Raw genomic sequence first — 14,139 nt, forward strand, 5'->3', positions numbered from 1 at the left:
TTCTGTTATGTTACAATTGAAGCAGTCATTTGGATTGTCCATCAGGACACAAACTGTTATGCAGAGTACTCCAGGGAAAGTGAACAGTGGAATACTAAACTTTGTTCAAGCACACCAGAATTCCAGGGCAAAGGCCTATACAGTGTGGTGAAGCATTTTCCTACAAGCCCAACTGATGATTTAGGCTGCTAAATATAAAATAAGCAGTTCCTCATGCAACAAAGAGTTAAGTAAACAGATTTTCTGTATGCTTTGGTTTCAAATAGCTCCTTATCTTATGTGCTGCTTTACCTGGCTTAAACATCCTACACTGTAATATAATAACTGCCTCATGTTGCCTGGTATTGTGAAATCATGGAATGTTCATAAACAGTATTTTTTTAGGTTAATGTATTATGTTGGTATTTTATGCATCTTTTTTGAAGGAGTTGTTTATTTGATTGAAAAGGACTCTGCATTTAAAGTCTAGGAATAACAGGGACTATGTGCAACTATATCAATTAATGATGTACAGATGCAAGCATTATGGGTGCATAAATTGAGTGGTAGAAGTTGAGTGGGAAGAAGATCCAGGAACGAAGGAAGGAGGCTTGAGAGTAAAATTAATATTTTACTAACCTGCTAGATATAGCTTCAGAGTCTAGTCATTATTTTAAAATGAAAAAAAATGCAAACATTCCAAAAAATTCAAACATTCCAAAATTCTGAATATAGTTGTGAAAATTTAAAAATAATAAGAAAAAGATAGTGAGTTGAGTAGAACACATTTTATTAATAATATATTTTCATACTCATTTGGCCATAGCGTTATAGCTTGATTTAGGCAAACTAAAGATTTTATGTCAAAGCACCCAAATTAAATATGCTCTGAAGTATCTTAATCATATTATTCTTTCCTTTTCTTCACCAGTGTCAGTGCAAACAGTCATGCGGAAATCTTCCTAAAAGGAAACCATAGTTTAAAATCCTTGGCAGGATGTTGTAAGATATTGGACCCACCCACATTTAACTGCAGTTGGACCACTTCATTTTAAACTGAGGCACTTTATATAAAAGACAAGTATTGGATTTCACTTGATTGCTGTACTGTTGGAAACACAAATGACTTTTTTGTTACAAATAGGACTAATCTTATTTTCAGTTTAAACTAACAGAACAGATTTATGCAAGTTCTTCAGCTTCTTTGACATTATTGGGCCATGTCAAGGGAAGCCCTGATTAATTCCCTGGTACTTCACTTGCATTCATGCATAACACTCCCTCCCTCACCCCAAATGTTTGCAGTTGTCAAATACATGTACATAACTACCATGCTAGAGTGAGGCATATGGATTATCTCCCAGTGCAAGACTGTGGGACTGGGCCCACAGATGAAATGAGTACATCTTTTGTCATCTTTTCAATTCTCTAGTTTCAAGAGTTATCACCATGGCTGGGTTGGCTCTATTCTGTGCCAAGTAGCAATAAATTATTGTTTATTTACTTTATTTATATCCCACCTGACACTCCCCAATGAGAACCCAAAGGGGCTTCTTCTCTCCATTTTATTCTCACAACATTATGAGGTAGATTAGGCTGAAAATGGTTTGATTCAGGATCAGCATAGGAGCAATTAGCACAGTTTATTGGCTATCAGTTACAGCCTTTTGGTAATTAGAGCCCCATGTTTTATAAAAAAAACACAGGAGACTTTATCACCAAAATCGAGGGTTAGTTATGCCAAAGAGGGCTGTATTAATAATAATGGACATAAATTCTTTATATACTAACATCCCCAATGAAGAAGCTAAAAATGTATTAGAAGATACTTTAACACCCATAAAAAATGGACCCACCAACTTTTTTTCTAATAGAACTTGTAGATACTATTCTAATTTCAGGTTTGATATAAAATTTTTCCCCAAAGGTCATGTGTGACTATGGCATCTTGACGAGCCCCAGTGATTGCCAACATTTTTATCCAAGATCTGGAAAGCAGAATTATTTGTAATTCAAACATCAATCTCTACCATAAATATAATATTAAATATCTGTGTTGCATTGATGGTATTTTTTCTTATTTTTGAAGATGACCATGAGGTACAGTCATTTTTCCTATGTATTGATGCTATACACTCTAGTATTAAGTTTACTTGCTTGTGCAATAAGGATACTATTAATTTTCTAGATACTGTAATACATCTTAGCACAGAATGTATACTAACCATTAAAACATACAATAAGCCTACAGATAAAAATTAATTTCTACACTACAAATAATTTCATCCTAAACATCTAAAAAATAATATCCCATTAAGCCAACTATTATGCATTAAATACGTGGGGTTTTTTTTACAGGATGGACAAAAGCTCTTACAACAGTTTAATAATAGAGGAGACCCATCTATTGTAATTAACAGAGCATGGAATAGGACTCTGGAAGTTGAAAGGGAGACACTTTTTGTCAAGAAAGCAAACCTAAATTCAGTGGGATGACTTATGGGCATAATTTTATACTTACGGCAAAGCCTATAAAAATGTATAAACATTCACATATTCTCTCAAACATACTGAGTTGTCATATAACTCCTAGGATAGAATTTAGAAGAACATCAAGTTTAGAATCTGTAGGCACTGTGCCATGTCCACATTTTCTTTAAAAATATATATCATTTTCAACATCCTACAACTAGAGAGTATACATAGGAACTTTACATTCCAAACCAAAGATGCGTGTATGTTGTAATTTGTACTTGTAATTTTCTGTATATTGGGATGACATTAAGATCTGTGAGCTGTAGAATTTCTAAACACAGTTCTAAAATTAAAAATCAAGGCACAGAGGCTCCTGTGGGGCAACATTGTTATGAAACACACAGTGAATGACCTAATTTTTTGTACTGCAAACATATAAACTACACAGCTTCAGTAGAATGAGTGTAAAAAGATATATTTTGCAGGCAGGAGCATGGTGGATATTCTGGTGGCACATGCATGCCGCAGAGGGTTTGAGTACGCAAATAGAGTATAATTGCTTTCTCTGTGTGTATACCTCTGGTGAGTTACTGGTGATGGTTCACACAGCTGAAACCAATTTATAATGGGGGTTCCTTAAGGGCCCATTCTAGTCAGTGAATGGCAGAAGATCATTTTTGCTTCGTTTAAAAGAGTTTTTCCTTTAGAGCAGTGGCAGTTGAGATCACAGGGAAGAATTTACAACTGACTTTTGAAAATATTTTGAACTGCTTTGTTGATGTTACTCATTGACCGTAATAGTAATGACACTGCATGCTGTGATTGTTTTCTTATTGCTGGCATTATTATAGTTTATTTTTATTAACTGCATCATCTTTTGTATAGTCGGGTTATAAGGTTTTCCTCCTTTTATGGTACAAAAGTTGCTCCCTGTGATCCATTGTGATGCCCAGTACATTTGCCTGAATCTTTTCATGTTATCTGTGAGAAGAACTGCTGTGATAAAATATTGCAGAATAAGAGATAATAAATGCTTTCATTAATAGTATAACCCAGTGATGGTGAACCTTTTTAAGACTGAGTGCCCAAATTACAACCCAAACCCCACTTATTTATCGCAAAGTGCCAACCGGGCAATTTACCCTGAATGCTGAGGTTTTCGTGTAGAAAAAACCGGTTGGCTCCCTCTTCCTCCGCTCCACCCACTCGAGCAGGGGCCAGCCTGCTCTAGCCTCCAGCAAGTCCTGCATGCACCGCTCTGTGCCTCTCTAGCAGTTCTGCCTTCTCTGCACCCCCCCCCTCGGGCAGCAGCCACCTGGAGCACAGGCACCAGGCCCACCAGCCCCCCCTGCTCACCGCGGTGCGCGCATGTCATGCTCAGTGGTCCTGGCCAGCCTAGATGTGTGTGTGGGGGGGTGATTTTCCGCCCCCCACATGATGAACTCTGTGTTTGCGTGCCCACAGAGAGGGCTCCGAGTGCCACCTCTGGAACCCGTGCCATAGGTTCACCATCACTGGTATAACCTGTGTGGATGTAAGTGTTCAAAAATCGGTAAACTTTATTTTTCTTTTGCAGTTATTTAAAAAACAGTGTGATTTTTCCCCTCTAGTAAGACCTCACTTAAGAGAACAATTTTTTTTAATTTTGTCTTGTCATTGCATAAAATGAAAAATATTAAGATTAAATTATCAATAAAATGATTTATTTCTTTTCTTAATAAAATGAAGTGTGTTATGAAATGGGTCCAATGTATTTTACTTACTTTTCATTGTAACTTTTCATTTTCATTGTAATAAAAACACATCTCTTTCAGCAAGTGGCACAAATGCTACTGCAGGCACCAGAGAGCACCAGAGAGCAGCACAGGAGAGCCACAGAAGGGAGCTAACGCAGCCATGGTGGGGGTGCAGCTCAAGCACAGGGGTTGGCACTAGTGCCAAAAGGGACATGCCAGAACCCACCAAACCCTATAAGATAGGGTGTGTGGCATGGGATTCTGTCTGTCAGATCCTGCCGTGGGTACTTAGAATGAGCTTTCCCACCTGAAGCTTCATTGCAGGTATTACAGCTCCACAGCCAGGTCACAACATCAAAAGTAAGCTGACTGGTGCACCCCTGAAACCACCTTCCTGGCCCCAACTCCCTCTCCTAGGTTCAGCAGCCCTAGTGGGTAAGGCAGCACCAACAGCTGTGGCACCTATGAGTCACAGGAACCTCCAGTCACTGCCACCGGGGGGGGGGGGTACTGATGGGTGCAGCCAGGAGGGGGAATGGGATAGAAAAACACCTGTAACCCATCTCCATCAGCCATGTGCTGCTGAAAGAGCTGAAAGCATGATGGCACTTGGGCAAGATGAGTCGCATCTTGGCATTTCACACTGCCTCTAGAAGGACTTCACATTTGTGAAAAGGGAAAAAAAAGACAAATCTCAGTATTTTCTTATTTAACTTTTCAAAAGAAAGGTAATTCTCTTTGGCAACCAAAACCATTGGTCACTACATACAGATTCCCTTGATAAATACATAGCCAATTATATTTATGTATATTGATTGGGGGTGGGTGTTGACTAGCTCAGAACAACATATATGAACTGTCTACCAAATTATTCCACAATAAATTCAGTTAAAATGTAAATCTAGGGGACATATTTAAAATGTTACCTATTCCAGTGAAAATTCAGAACATATGGTTACTTCCCTTATATGCACTGTCACAGGACAGTCCTTTTAAACATCTTAAAATCCTAGCTAACTGCGGTGGTGACAAAGACTGAATCTGGCCTCTCCCAATCTACTAGGCATAGTGATTAAAAGGCCTGGGATATACTCTGTTGTTGGCTCTCCACAATAACAGACTGGCTGCTGTGTGAGACTGGATGCTGGACTAGATGGACCACTAGTGACTACTCTGGTCCAACAAAGCAGTTGTTATGTTTTTAATCATTATCCAAAATCTAATGAAGATAAGAACTATGCAAACACAGCCACATGGATGGGGAAGGTGATATTCACTTCCTGGAAGAATGCCAAATGTGCTGCCCAGCTAAGGATATGCACTGCTTTTCTGCACAGATAGCCGCAGCTGGAACAGTGGAATTCTCTCCTTCTTCTCCATCTGCTCGTCTACAAACAGTTGCTCCACAAAATCAAGCACTGAGAAAGGATCCTGGAAAGGAGACAACCTGCCAGATTTTATGCTGGTGTGAAAAGTGATACCAGACACACCACTGTAATTCAACAAGAGTCAAGGAGCGCCTTTAAACATTAGCAACATTTATTTCCACACATGCTTTTTTGCATCAGGACTAGCTGCATAAAATGTGCATTCTTCAGGACTTATTTTAGATAGATCAATCTTGGCTTATCAATGATTACAACAAATAAAGTTAAAATATAGGAGGGAGGGGTGGGAAATGCTACAAAGGGAGGGCAGTGTCAGACTAATCCATTCAGACACAATGAGATATTGCTGAGTATTTTTGTAGAATACATGACTACAGCTACCTCTTTGGAATAATTATAATTAACATTATAACTACAAGATGTTGGTTTCTAAACATAATTCAAGAAAGTGCCAAGTCTTTTTCTTATCAAGAAAAAAAATGAAGTCATTCCTGAGCCTTATCATATTTATAGTGTTCCTAACTGCTAAACTGATAGAAGTCAAGTAACTGAAGGCTCAGCATTTAAGATGAACTTTATCTAGACTTGTAACATCTAATTGTGATTTTTACCCTTTGTCTTTTTGAAATGAAGCACTAGGTGGCAGAATTTCATCATGGAAATTTCTTTAAAACCTGTAGCTTTGCAACAGGTGTATCTATTTTGTTTGAGGGTCAACATTCTGTTGAATCTGAGATTCAGGATTTAAACTATTAATCCAAAATGGCGGTGCAAAGGAAGTGCCCCCATAATGCCAGCCCAACGTCCAAACATCCTCTGAATGCTCATCATCTCTTCCCCTCTCCAAGTCTTGCCAAACTGACACAGACAAAATCTTGATAAAGTTGAGGTTTATTCTCACCATCTTACATTGATCAGTTCCATTCTAATCACTGTTACATGTTGTTGCTCTCAAAATCTAGAGGTCAAGAAAAGTATTGTCAGGTGACACTGGAGGTCAGGAAAGTATTGTCAGATGATTACTTTTTTATTTGAAGAGCATTTTGCACACTGGGATTTCTGGTGGTGATATGCTGCTCTCTCTCAACAACTGTGCTGATCTCTACTAGTCTATGTAGCATAGAAGAGAAGAAGAAGAGTTTGGATTTATATCCCCCCTTTCTCTCCTGTAGGAGACTCAAAGGGGCTTACAATCTCCTTTCCCTTCCCTGCTCACAACAAACACCCTGTGAGGAGGGTGGAGCTGAGAGCATTCCAAAAAACTGTGACTAGCCCAAGGTCACCCAGCTGGTGCATGGGGGAGTGCACAGGCTAATCTGAATTCCCCAGATAAGCCTCCACAGCTCAAGTAGCAGAGCAGGGAATCAAACCCGGTTCCTCCAGATTAGAATGCACCTGCTCTTAACCACTACGCCACTGCTGTTCCACTACACCACTGCATACCATCAATGCTCCACTACGCCACTGCGTACCATCAGTGCTCTTAACCACTATGCCACTGCATACCATCAGAGATAATAGAGAGTGACACATGTTGAGGGGTATTCCATAAAACCTACGTAGCATGGTATCTCCTTGATGGAAATTATTTATTTATTTACTTATTGGTTGGGTTTATATACCGCCTTCCCCCGGAGGACTCAGGGCAGTGAACAAAATATGAAATAGAGCTCATACATCAGATTAAAATTCAATAACTATCAGTTAATAGGCTCTAATAAAATAAACCCCACCCCATTAAAATGCAGCATTATTAAGATCAACATAAAAGATGGCAACTGCTAACCATTCCCTTAAAAACCGGAAGGAAGGGGCAGCAGGCTCTGCTTGATGTTATAAGGAGGAGGGGGGGGCCATCAGCGGCTGGTCTCCCCAAAGGCCCAGCGGAACAGCTCGGTCTTACAGGCCCTGTGGAACTCACTAAGGTCCCACAGGGCCCGGACAGCTGATGGAAGAGCGTTCCACCAGGCCGGGGCCAGAGCTGTAAAGGCTCTGGCCCGGGTGGAGGCCAGCCGCATCATTGAGGGGCCAGGGATCACCAGTAGATTGGCCTCTGCTGAGCACAGAGACCGATTCGGGACATATGGGGTATCAACATTAAATCAAAATTATTTTGATTTAGCCCTACAGTTCCAATCTGGGGTGGGTGAAATCTCCCTCTGCAAGAAAAACAAGTATTACAAATTTTTGAGCAGAAGATCTCTTCAAGTTAAGATATAGTGATAATGGATAGGGTGCTTGTTTCCATGCTCATCATTTAAGGTAGGACTTGTACATGAGACTGGGGTTGGGGTGGGGGTGGGGACTCAGAAATAATTCATCAGAATGGCACAATACTAAGTTCCACAAGAAGAGAAGACAATGAAAGCTGCATATTGGGTAAAATCCAGTTACAATTGAATAATAGTCATGTTTCTCCATTTATAGGCCTTTTTTGTATGAGTGTTTGCAACGTATCTTGTCACCATATTCTTTTCTTTTAACTCTATGTTCTTTTATTTTAATTCTGCACTTTCCTCCTCCATGTGGTTCCAAAACAGTTTTTTCCTTCATTTTTCTTCCATTGCTTTCCCAAGTATTTTACCAAGATTTTTTTTCCAGTCAGTTTCGAAGCCAGAATTCTTGAGTGTACAATCATGTTGAAATGATCTTTATTTCTGCACCTCACCAATCACCTGACTGTTATCCATCATGCCCTCATGTAGTCACCCAGCCTTCTCTCCACCTCATGCTCTGTTTTTATCTCCACCTCATGCTCTGTTTTTGAAAGGAATTTAATTTTTTCTCTTTGTCATATCGCATCAGCAATTTAACATTAGGGCACAGACACAGACCAGGTTTGTATTAGCTTTGTCAGTTTCTTCTCAAATTAGTAATGTAAAGTTAAGGTGAAGATATACTGTGTGCCCTGTTAGGAGCATGTGAAATTGACAAGATATTTGCATTTTCAGGAGGAAACTGACACAGGATTTTTACAGTAATGAAAATGTTTTACCACAGCTATAATTTGACCAAAAAATGTGGTTCTTTGGGGAAGGTGGAAGTTACATGTTTCTGCTCCTTCAGGTAATGGTGCCTGCTCCAGGAGTTGTTTTGGCTTCCATTTTGTGCAAATACCTGGCCTTTATCCACACCTCATGTAGTTGCCCAACCCTCCCCTTCAGGCATTTTCTCTTCCACCTCTTCTATTTTCAAAAGGTTTTCTCTTTGTCATATCAAACTAGTAAAGTAAAATTGAGGCAGAGATACAAACCAGCATGGTTGACTGAGCCCCCCCCCCCCCCCGGGGGAGGGCGGTATAAAAATGAAATAATACATAAAATAAATAAATAAATAAATTGAATCAACTTTGTCGATTTCACATAGAAATTGTTATCCTAATTGGCACAAATACAACCTAGTATGATTGATTGGATCAGCCTTATCAATTTCAATAAACTACTTATACAGTAGACAGTGATTTAGAAGCTGGGGGCAACTAAAAAGATTGCTAGCAATAATCGCTGCATGTAATCAGGGATTGCTGCAGTAATTATCCATGTTATTGCAGATCAAATTTGGCTCTGGTCTGATCCATCAGGGTCTTTCTTATGTTCTTATGTTCCAAATGCAACATTTTCACATGATAAAATAATCTCCATGTAGAAAAAACATGTATAATATTTTGTTTAGTTCAAGGGTGTGTCATAATATATACAGCAGGAGTGGCAAAAGTTCATAAACTCAGCAGCTCCATATCAAAATCTTTATATATCCTCAGACAGCTTAATTACAGGTTCTTCTCCTTACCTCCATTCTTTTTCCTTTCTGATATCCAGCAAATCCCACAGATGTTGCTTCTTATAGTCACTTAGCAAACACGTAGTCTCATCCCCACATCTGACCTTTGTAGTCTCTTAGCAACTTGTTTGATCTATCCTTGCTCCAACTTTTACCTCAGCCCCAGAGGTTTCCCTCTCCATAACAGAAAAAAACACCAAGAAATATTGTAGCTGCTTGATTCTTCTCCTGTACTGTCAGTCCACATGAATAACTGAGGCTGCATCCACATGGCAAATCTTCTCCATTTCTCCATCATAACAGCTGCAAATACAGAGACATTCACTCTGGCAACAGTACATCCACATGGTGTATTGTGTACACTTTCCTCTGTCAGCCATCATTTCCCCTGCCACACCACTAGAGGGCTTTTGGGGATTTTAAAAAATTGACTAGCGGGGCCCGGCCACGCGTTGCTGTGGCATATTGTGGTGAAATGGGAAAGGAACAGTAGCAGCAAATCAATTGCAGAGGCTAGCAGTATGTGCTCATGCAAACACGCAGCCTGATACTGTGCGATGTCATTGATGTGTGTGCCCGCATTCCTTGGGGGGGGGGAATGGAAAGTCACCCCTCCCACACATCTAGACTGGCTGGTCATGATCCTTTACCTGGGAGTAAGTTTGGTTGGTGGCAATGGGTGTCGCTTCTGAGGAAACCCTCTGAGGGGCGCAATGCAGCCATTCAAAGTATGTCACGGTTGCTGTACCGAGCTTACTCCTGAGTAATGCGTGGCTGGTTTTCTTAACTGTAACCGCAGTATTCAGGGAATCTAGGGTGCCTGGCCCCTCCCTCCCATCCCTTGCATGTCGCCCCTCACTGTCTTCCTTCCCTCACTTCTCTTCCCTTGCATGCCACCCCTCCCCCTCCCTCCCTTTCCTTTCCCTCTGCTAGGGTGGGTGGGTCATATCAAGATGCTGGGCCGCCTGCCTCCCCGCCCTTGCATGCCACCCCTTACTGTCTCCCCTCTCTCACTTCTCTTCCCTTGCATGCCTCCCCCTCCGTCCCTTTCCTCTCCCTCCCTCTCTTCCTTTGCATGCCACCACTCCCCCTCCCTTCCCTCTCCCTCATGTGTATGTGTGTGTATGTGTTTCACTTCCACTCGAGTTACTGCCTATGTACTGTTTTCACTGCTCATATTTGGCCATCTGAGCGAACGTTCTAAGCAGCACAAACATTCTAAGGGTGACAGTTACACACAGGCAGCTGCATGTCCTTCACCAGGGAGTGCCAGGAAAAAGGCATTTTACCTGGGCCAGGTGTGAAATTTCAGGTATGTGAACATCTAAAAACACTCTCACCTGGCTGACTACAGTGGCTGGGAATTTTCAAGGAATTGGCCAGCAGTTACTGAGTTCATCAACTGAGTTCATCATCATCATCAACAAAAACACAGTTAGCTTTTTATATATAGAGATAACTGTTCACATGATATAGCTATGAAATGTTAAAATGATCTAATAGCAGGCACTACTAGTTCCTCTGAATTTCCAGGCTTTCCTTTTTAAAAAGTCACTACACCTTTTGCAATGTAGTGAGACAATGGAAAAGATGTATCTTTGCAACAAAAAGGGGTAGAAATTTACATTTAAAAATAAAAGCTGGCAATTCAGAGAAACTAATTGATCATGGCGATATATTGCTATAATTTTACAATAGCATTTACTGATTATATAGTGCAATAGTATTTGAGATTTGTTTTTAAAAGTCTCCCTGTAGCATGCAAAGAAATGGTGCTGCAGGGAAACTAAAGTAAAAAAATGTGCTGGGGTGCATGGCACATGCAAAAATGTTCACCTTCCTGTCCACACAGCATGCAAAAACACCTTGAACTTTCAACCGTGTATTAAAACAAATATGGGAAAAATTAAAACACCCCTCCCCAATTCTGTAAAGTGGACAATTAACATTGTGTGGTTGCTTAGAAAAAGTGGTAAGGCTGCTCTTAAAGAAACCATCCTTGGATCCTTTTGATCCATCCAACTACCACCCATCTGTTTCTCATGGGTAAGGTAGTTGAATGAGCAGCTGAAGAGCAACTGCAGAGTTTCCTGGAAGATGCATCAGGTGCTGGGCTCATTTCAATCTGACTTTTGCCTTGGCCACAGGATGAAGACAGCTTTGGTTGTCCTCACAGATGACCTTCGAACCAAGGCGGGTTGGCGCTGGTGCTGCTATTAGGTCCAATATTTTAACAGGGTAGGTGTATTAAAGACACTATAACAGATACTACACCTTGGTGTACATAAACTCAATACTTGAGTCATAAACAAATGATTTACAATTGTGACAATTGATTTATAATTGTGACAGTCCCAATCTTCCTCTAATGATAAATCCAGGAATATTTAAATCCAACAGGTGACATAGCAAGAGGCTTATATGGAGGCTTTTTAGAGGCAATAAAACCTCTGGATATGGTTTTATTTTGTATTCTTTGTCAAGCCAATCTGCAAAAATAAATATAATACCACAAAATAAATAAATAACATTATAACATGTTTTAACTATAAATTTATAAATGCTCTCCCGTGAAAACTTACTAGATTATGTTAATAGCCTGAAATAAATTGATATTTTAAATGCAGGCTCTTCTTCTGTAAAAGTAAACATATGCAGTCAATACATCTCACCAATAAACCTAAACCCCATTCTCCATATGCAAAAAAACATAAGTGATCCATTCAATGGCCATCTCCAACAATAATTCACTCTGGCCCCTTCCGCACACGCAAAATAATGCATTTTCAAACCACTTTCACAACTGTTTGCAAGTGGATTTTGCCATTCCGCACAGTTTCAAAGAGCACTGAAAGCAGTTTGAAAGTGCATTATTCTGCATGTGCGGAATGAGCCTCTGTGTTTGTTCTTTTCTGCTCCTTTCCCTTATATTAATTATATTGCTCACCCTCTAAGAGTTTACTTGATGCTATGAAGTTATAAGAGGATCTTACTGCTTGGATTTATTGTTTAATTGTTTTATTGTTGGGAGCTGCCCCAAGCCCATATAGGAAAGGGAAGTCTAGAAATCAAATAATAAATAAATAACACACTAAGAATACCAAACCAGAGCAAATCTCCATGTGGAAGCAATCTAGGAAAAGAGAAAGTCTAAAAAATCTTTCTCATTAATTTCCTTTAACTGCTCAAAGTAAAACACAATAGTATTTGAGCCAGCATTTAGCATCCCTCTTTACCTGAAATTGAACATTATGTTTCCATTTGAGAACTTTTCATGTTTCTTCACACTGATCCTAAGACAAGTCAATTGCTATGGAAACTAAGAACCCAGCATCCTTAATTTCACTTACATAAAGCCTACGGATTCAAGGTGGCTGTTTTACAGGCAAATCTCCCATGGAAACAATTTCATATGAGCTTTGGAAATGAAAGGCAACACTATTTACATAATGGAGGCAATACACATACTACTCCAAAGAAGCTTTTGAATACTGCAGTTCAGAACTGTAGATATACGATGCAGAGTCTGCCAAATGTCGTCTTTTTAAAGACAAAAAGCATTATATTCAATGAGATGGAGGGAATGGGCACTCCAGTTCAGCATAATATATTGTTTCTTTATCTAATGCAGCAGGTGAAAGATCTTTTTTGCTATTTGTTCCTATTTATACAGCAATACATGATGTTTTATGTACCAATTAATCTGTGCAATATCTTACACTTGCTACATGTTCAATATTTAAACTCATAATTAGACTTCATTAAAAATATAAACTGATGTATCTGCATTATGATAGTAATTGTGATGGATTACATATCTTAAGAATTTACTGTTGCACTTACAAAATAGCTGATGTACTTCTGACTCCATGATTTTGAATGCTGATGGCAGTTTTAAATATCATACAAGAGCAGGAGGAGGAAGCAGAAAAAGAGTGTGCTTCCAAACATAACATATAATAATTCACTTATAGGATGTTTTATGATACACAGGGGTTACACAGACAAGCAGCTTGAAAAGTTGTTAATGTTGTCTTTACATGGTTAAGTGTCAGAAGTTGCCCAGAACACCTTTTACCATGGCTGATTTGGCAGCTATGACTTTTCCTGTACCCTTTTCATCAAAAAGAATGAAATAGAACTGTAATTTCATCCACCACATGCTAGACCAGGGGTCTGCAACCTGTGGCTCTCCAGATGTTCATGGACTACAAATCCCATCAGCCCCTGCCAGCATGGCCAATTGGCCAGCATGCTTACCTAACTAAGTAGGCACTAGGACCCAAGTGGAGCATTCTAAAACAAAGATGAGCCAGCGTGTGGTGGATGAAGTTACAATTCTACTGTTCTTTTGGTTGAAAAGGGTATGCAGAAAGCTGAACTGGTCACTGTCATACATGCCTTAACAATATCCAGACTTGACTACTATCTAGGTGCAGACAAAATGTTTACAATCAGTCTTTCAAGCTCGCCTTACATTTTAAATGTAGCGATTAGGCTTGATGCAAGGTTAACATCAGTTGAAGCTAAGTTATGGTTGACAGATTTCCAATATTGGCGCAGACTGTTTGATCCAACTAAAAGTCTTGTACATGCAGTCTGTAAAGACCAGTTTATTTCACCTTGGTGAGAAAAAGTGGGGTTTAAATTGGGAACGTATGGATTTTGCAGTGAATCCCTGATAGTGATGGGGCAAAAGCAAGCACTAAGAGTAATTAAAGAAAGAGTATTGATAATAGATAACTTATAATGAGAATAGAATTAAATCATTTTCTTTGATC

The 14,139-nt window shown here is 39.6% G+C and overlaps 1 protein-coding gene across 2 annotated transcripts in view; it reads left to right on the top strand.

Moving 5' to 3' along the window:
- SLC28A3 (solute carrier family 28 member 3) overlaps positions 1-5,642 on the top strand; it is a 72,200-nt gene extending 66,558 nt beyond the window's left edge. Inside the window, exon 18 of one of the 2 annotated variants that reach the window (XM_048502649.1) lies at positions 5,528-5,642. In XM_048502649.1, coding sequence (XP_048358606.1) covers positions 5,528-5,531 — 4 coding nt within the window. In that variant the 3' untranslated portion in view covers positions 5,532-5,642. Of the gene's footprint in view, positions 1-910; positions 3,624-5,527 lie in introns of those variants that run through there. The other variant, XM_048502648.1, reaches the window with a different exon arrangement.
- Positions 5,643-14,139: the final 8,497 nt, after the last annotated feature.

This window comes from Sphaerodactylus townsendi, linkage group LG07 (genome assembly GCF_021028975.2).
Source record: "Sphaerodactylus townsendi isolate TG3544 linkage group LG07, MPM_Stown_v2.3, whole genome shotgun sequence".
NCBI classification, from domain to species: domain Eukaryota; kingdom Metazoa; phylum Chordata; class Lepidosauria; order Squamata; family Sphaerodactylidae; genus Sphaerodactylus; species Sphaerodactylus townsendi.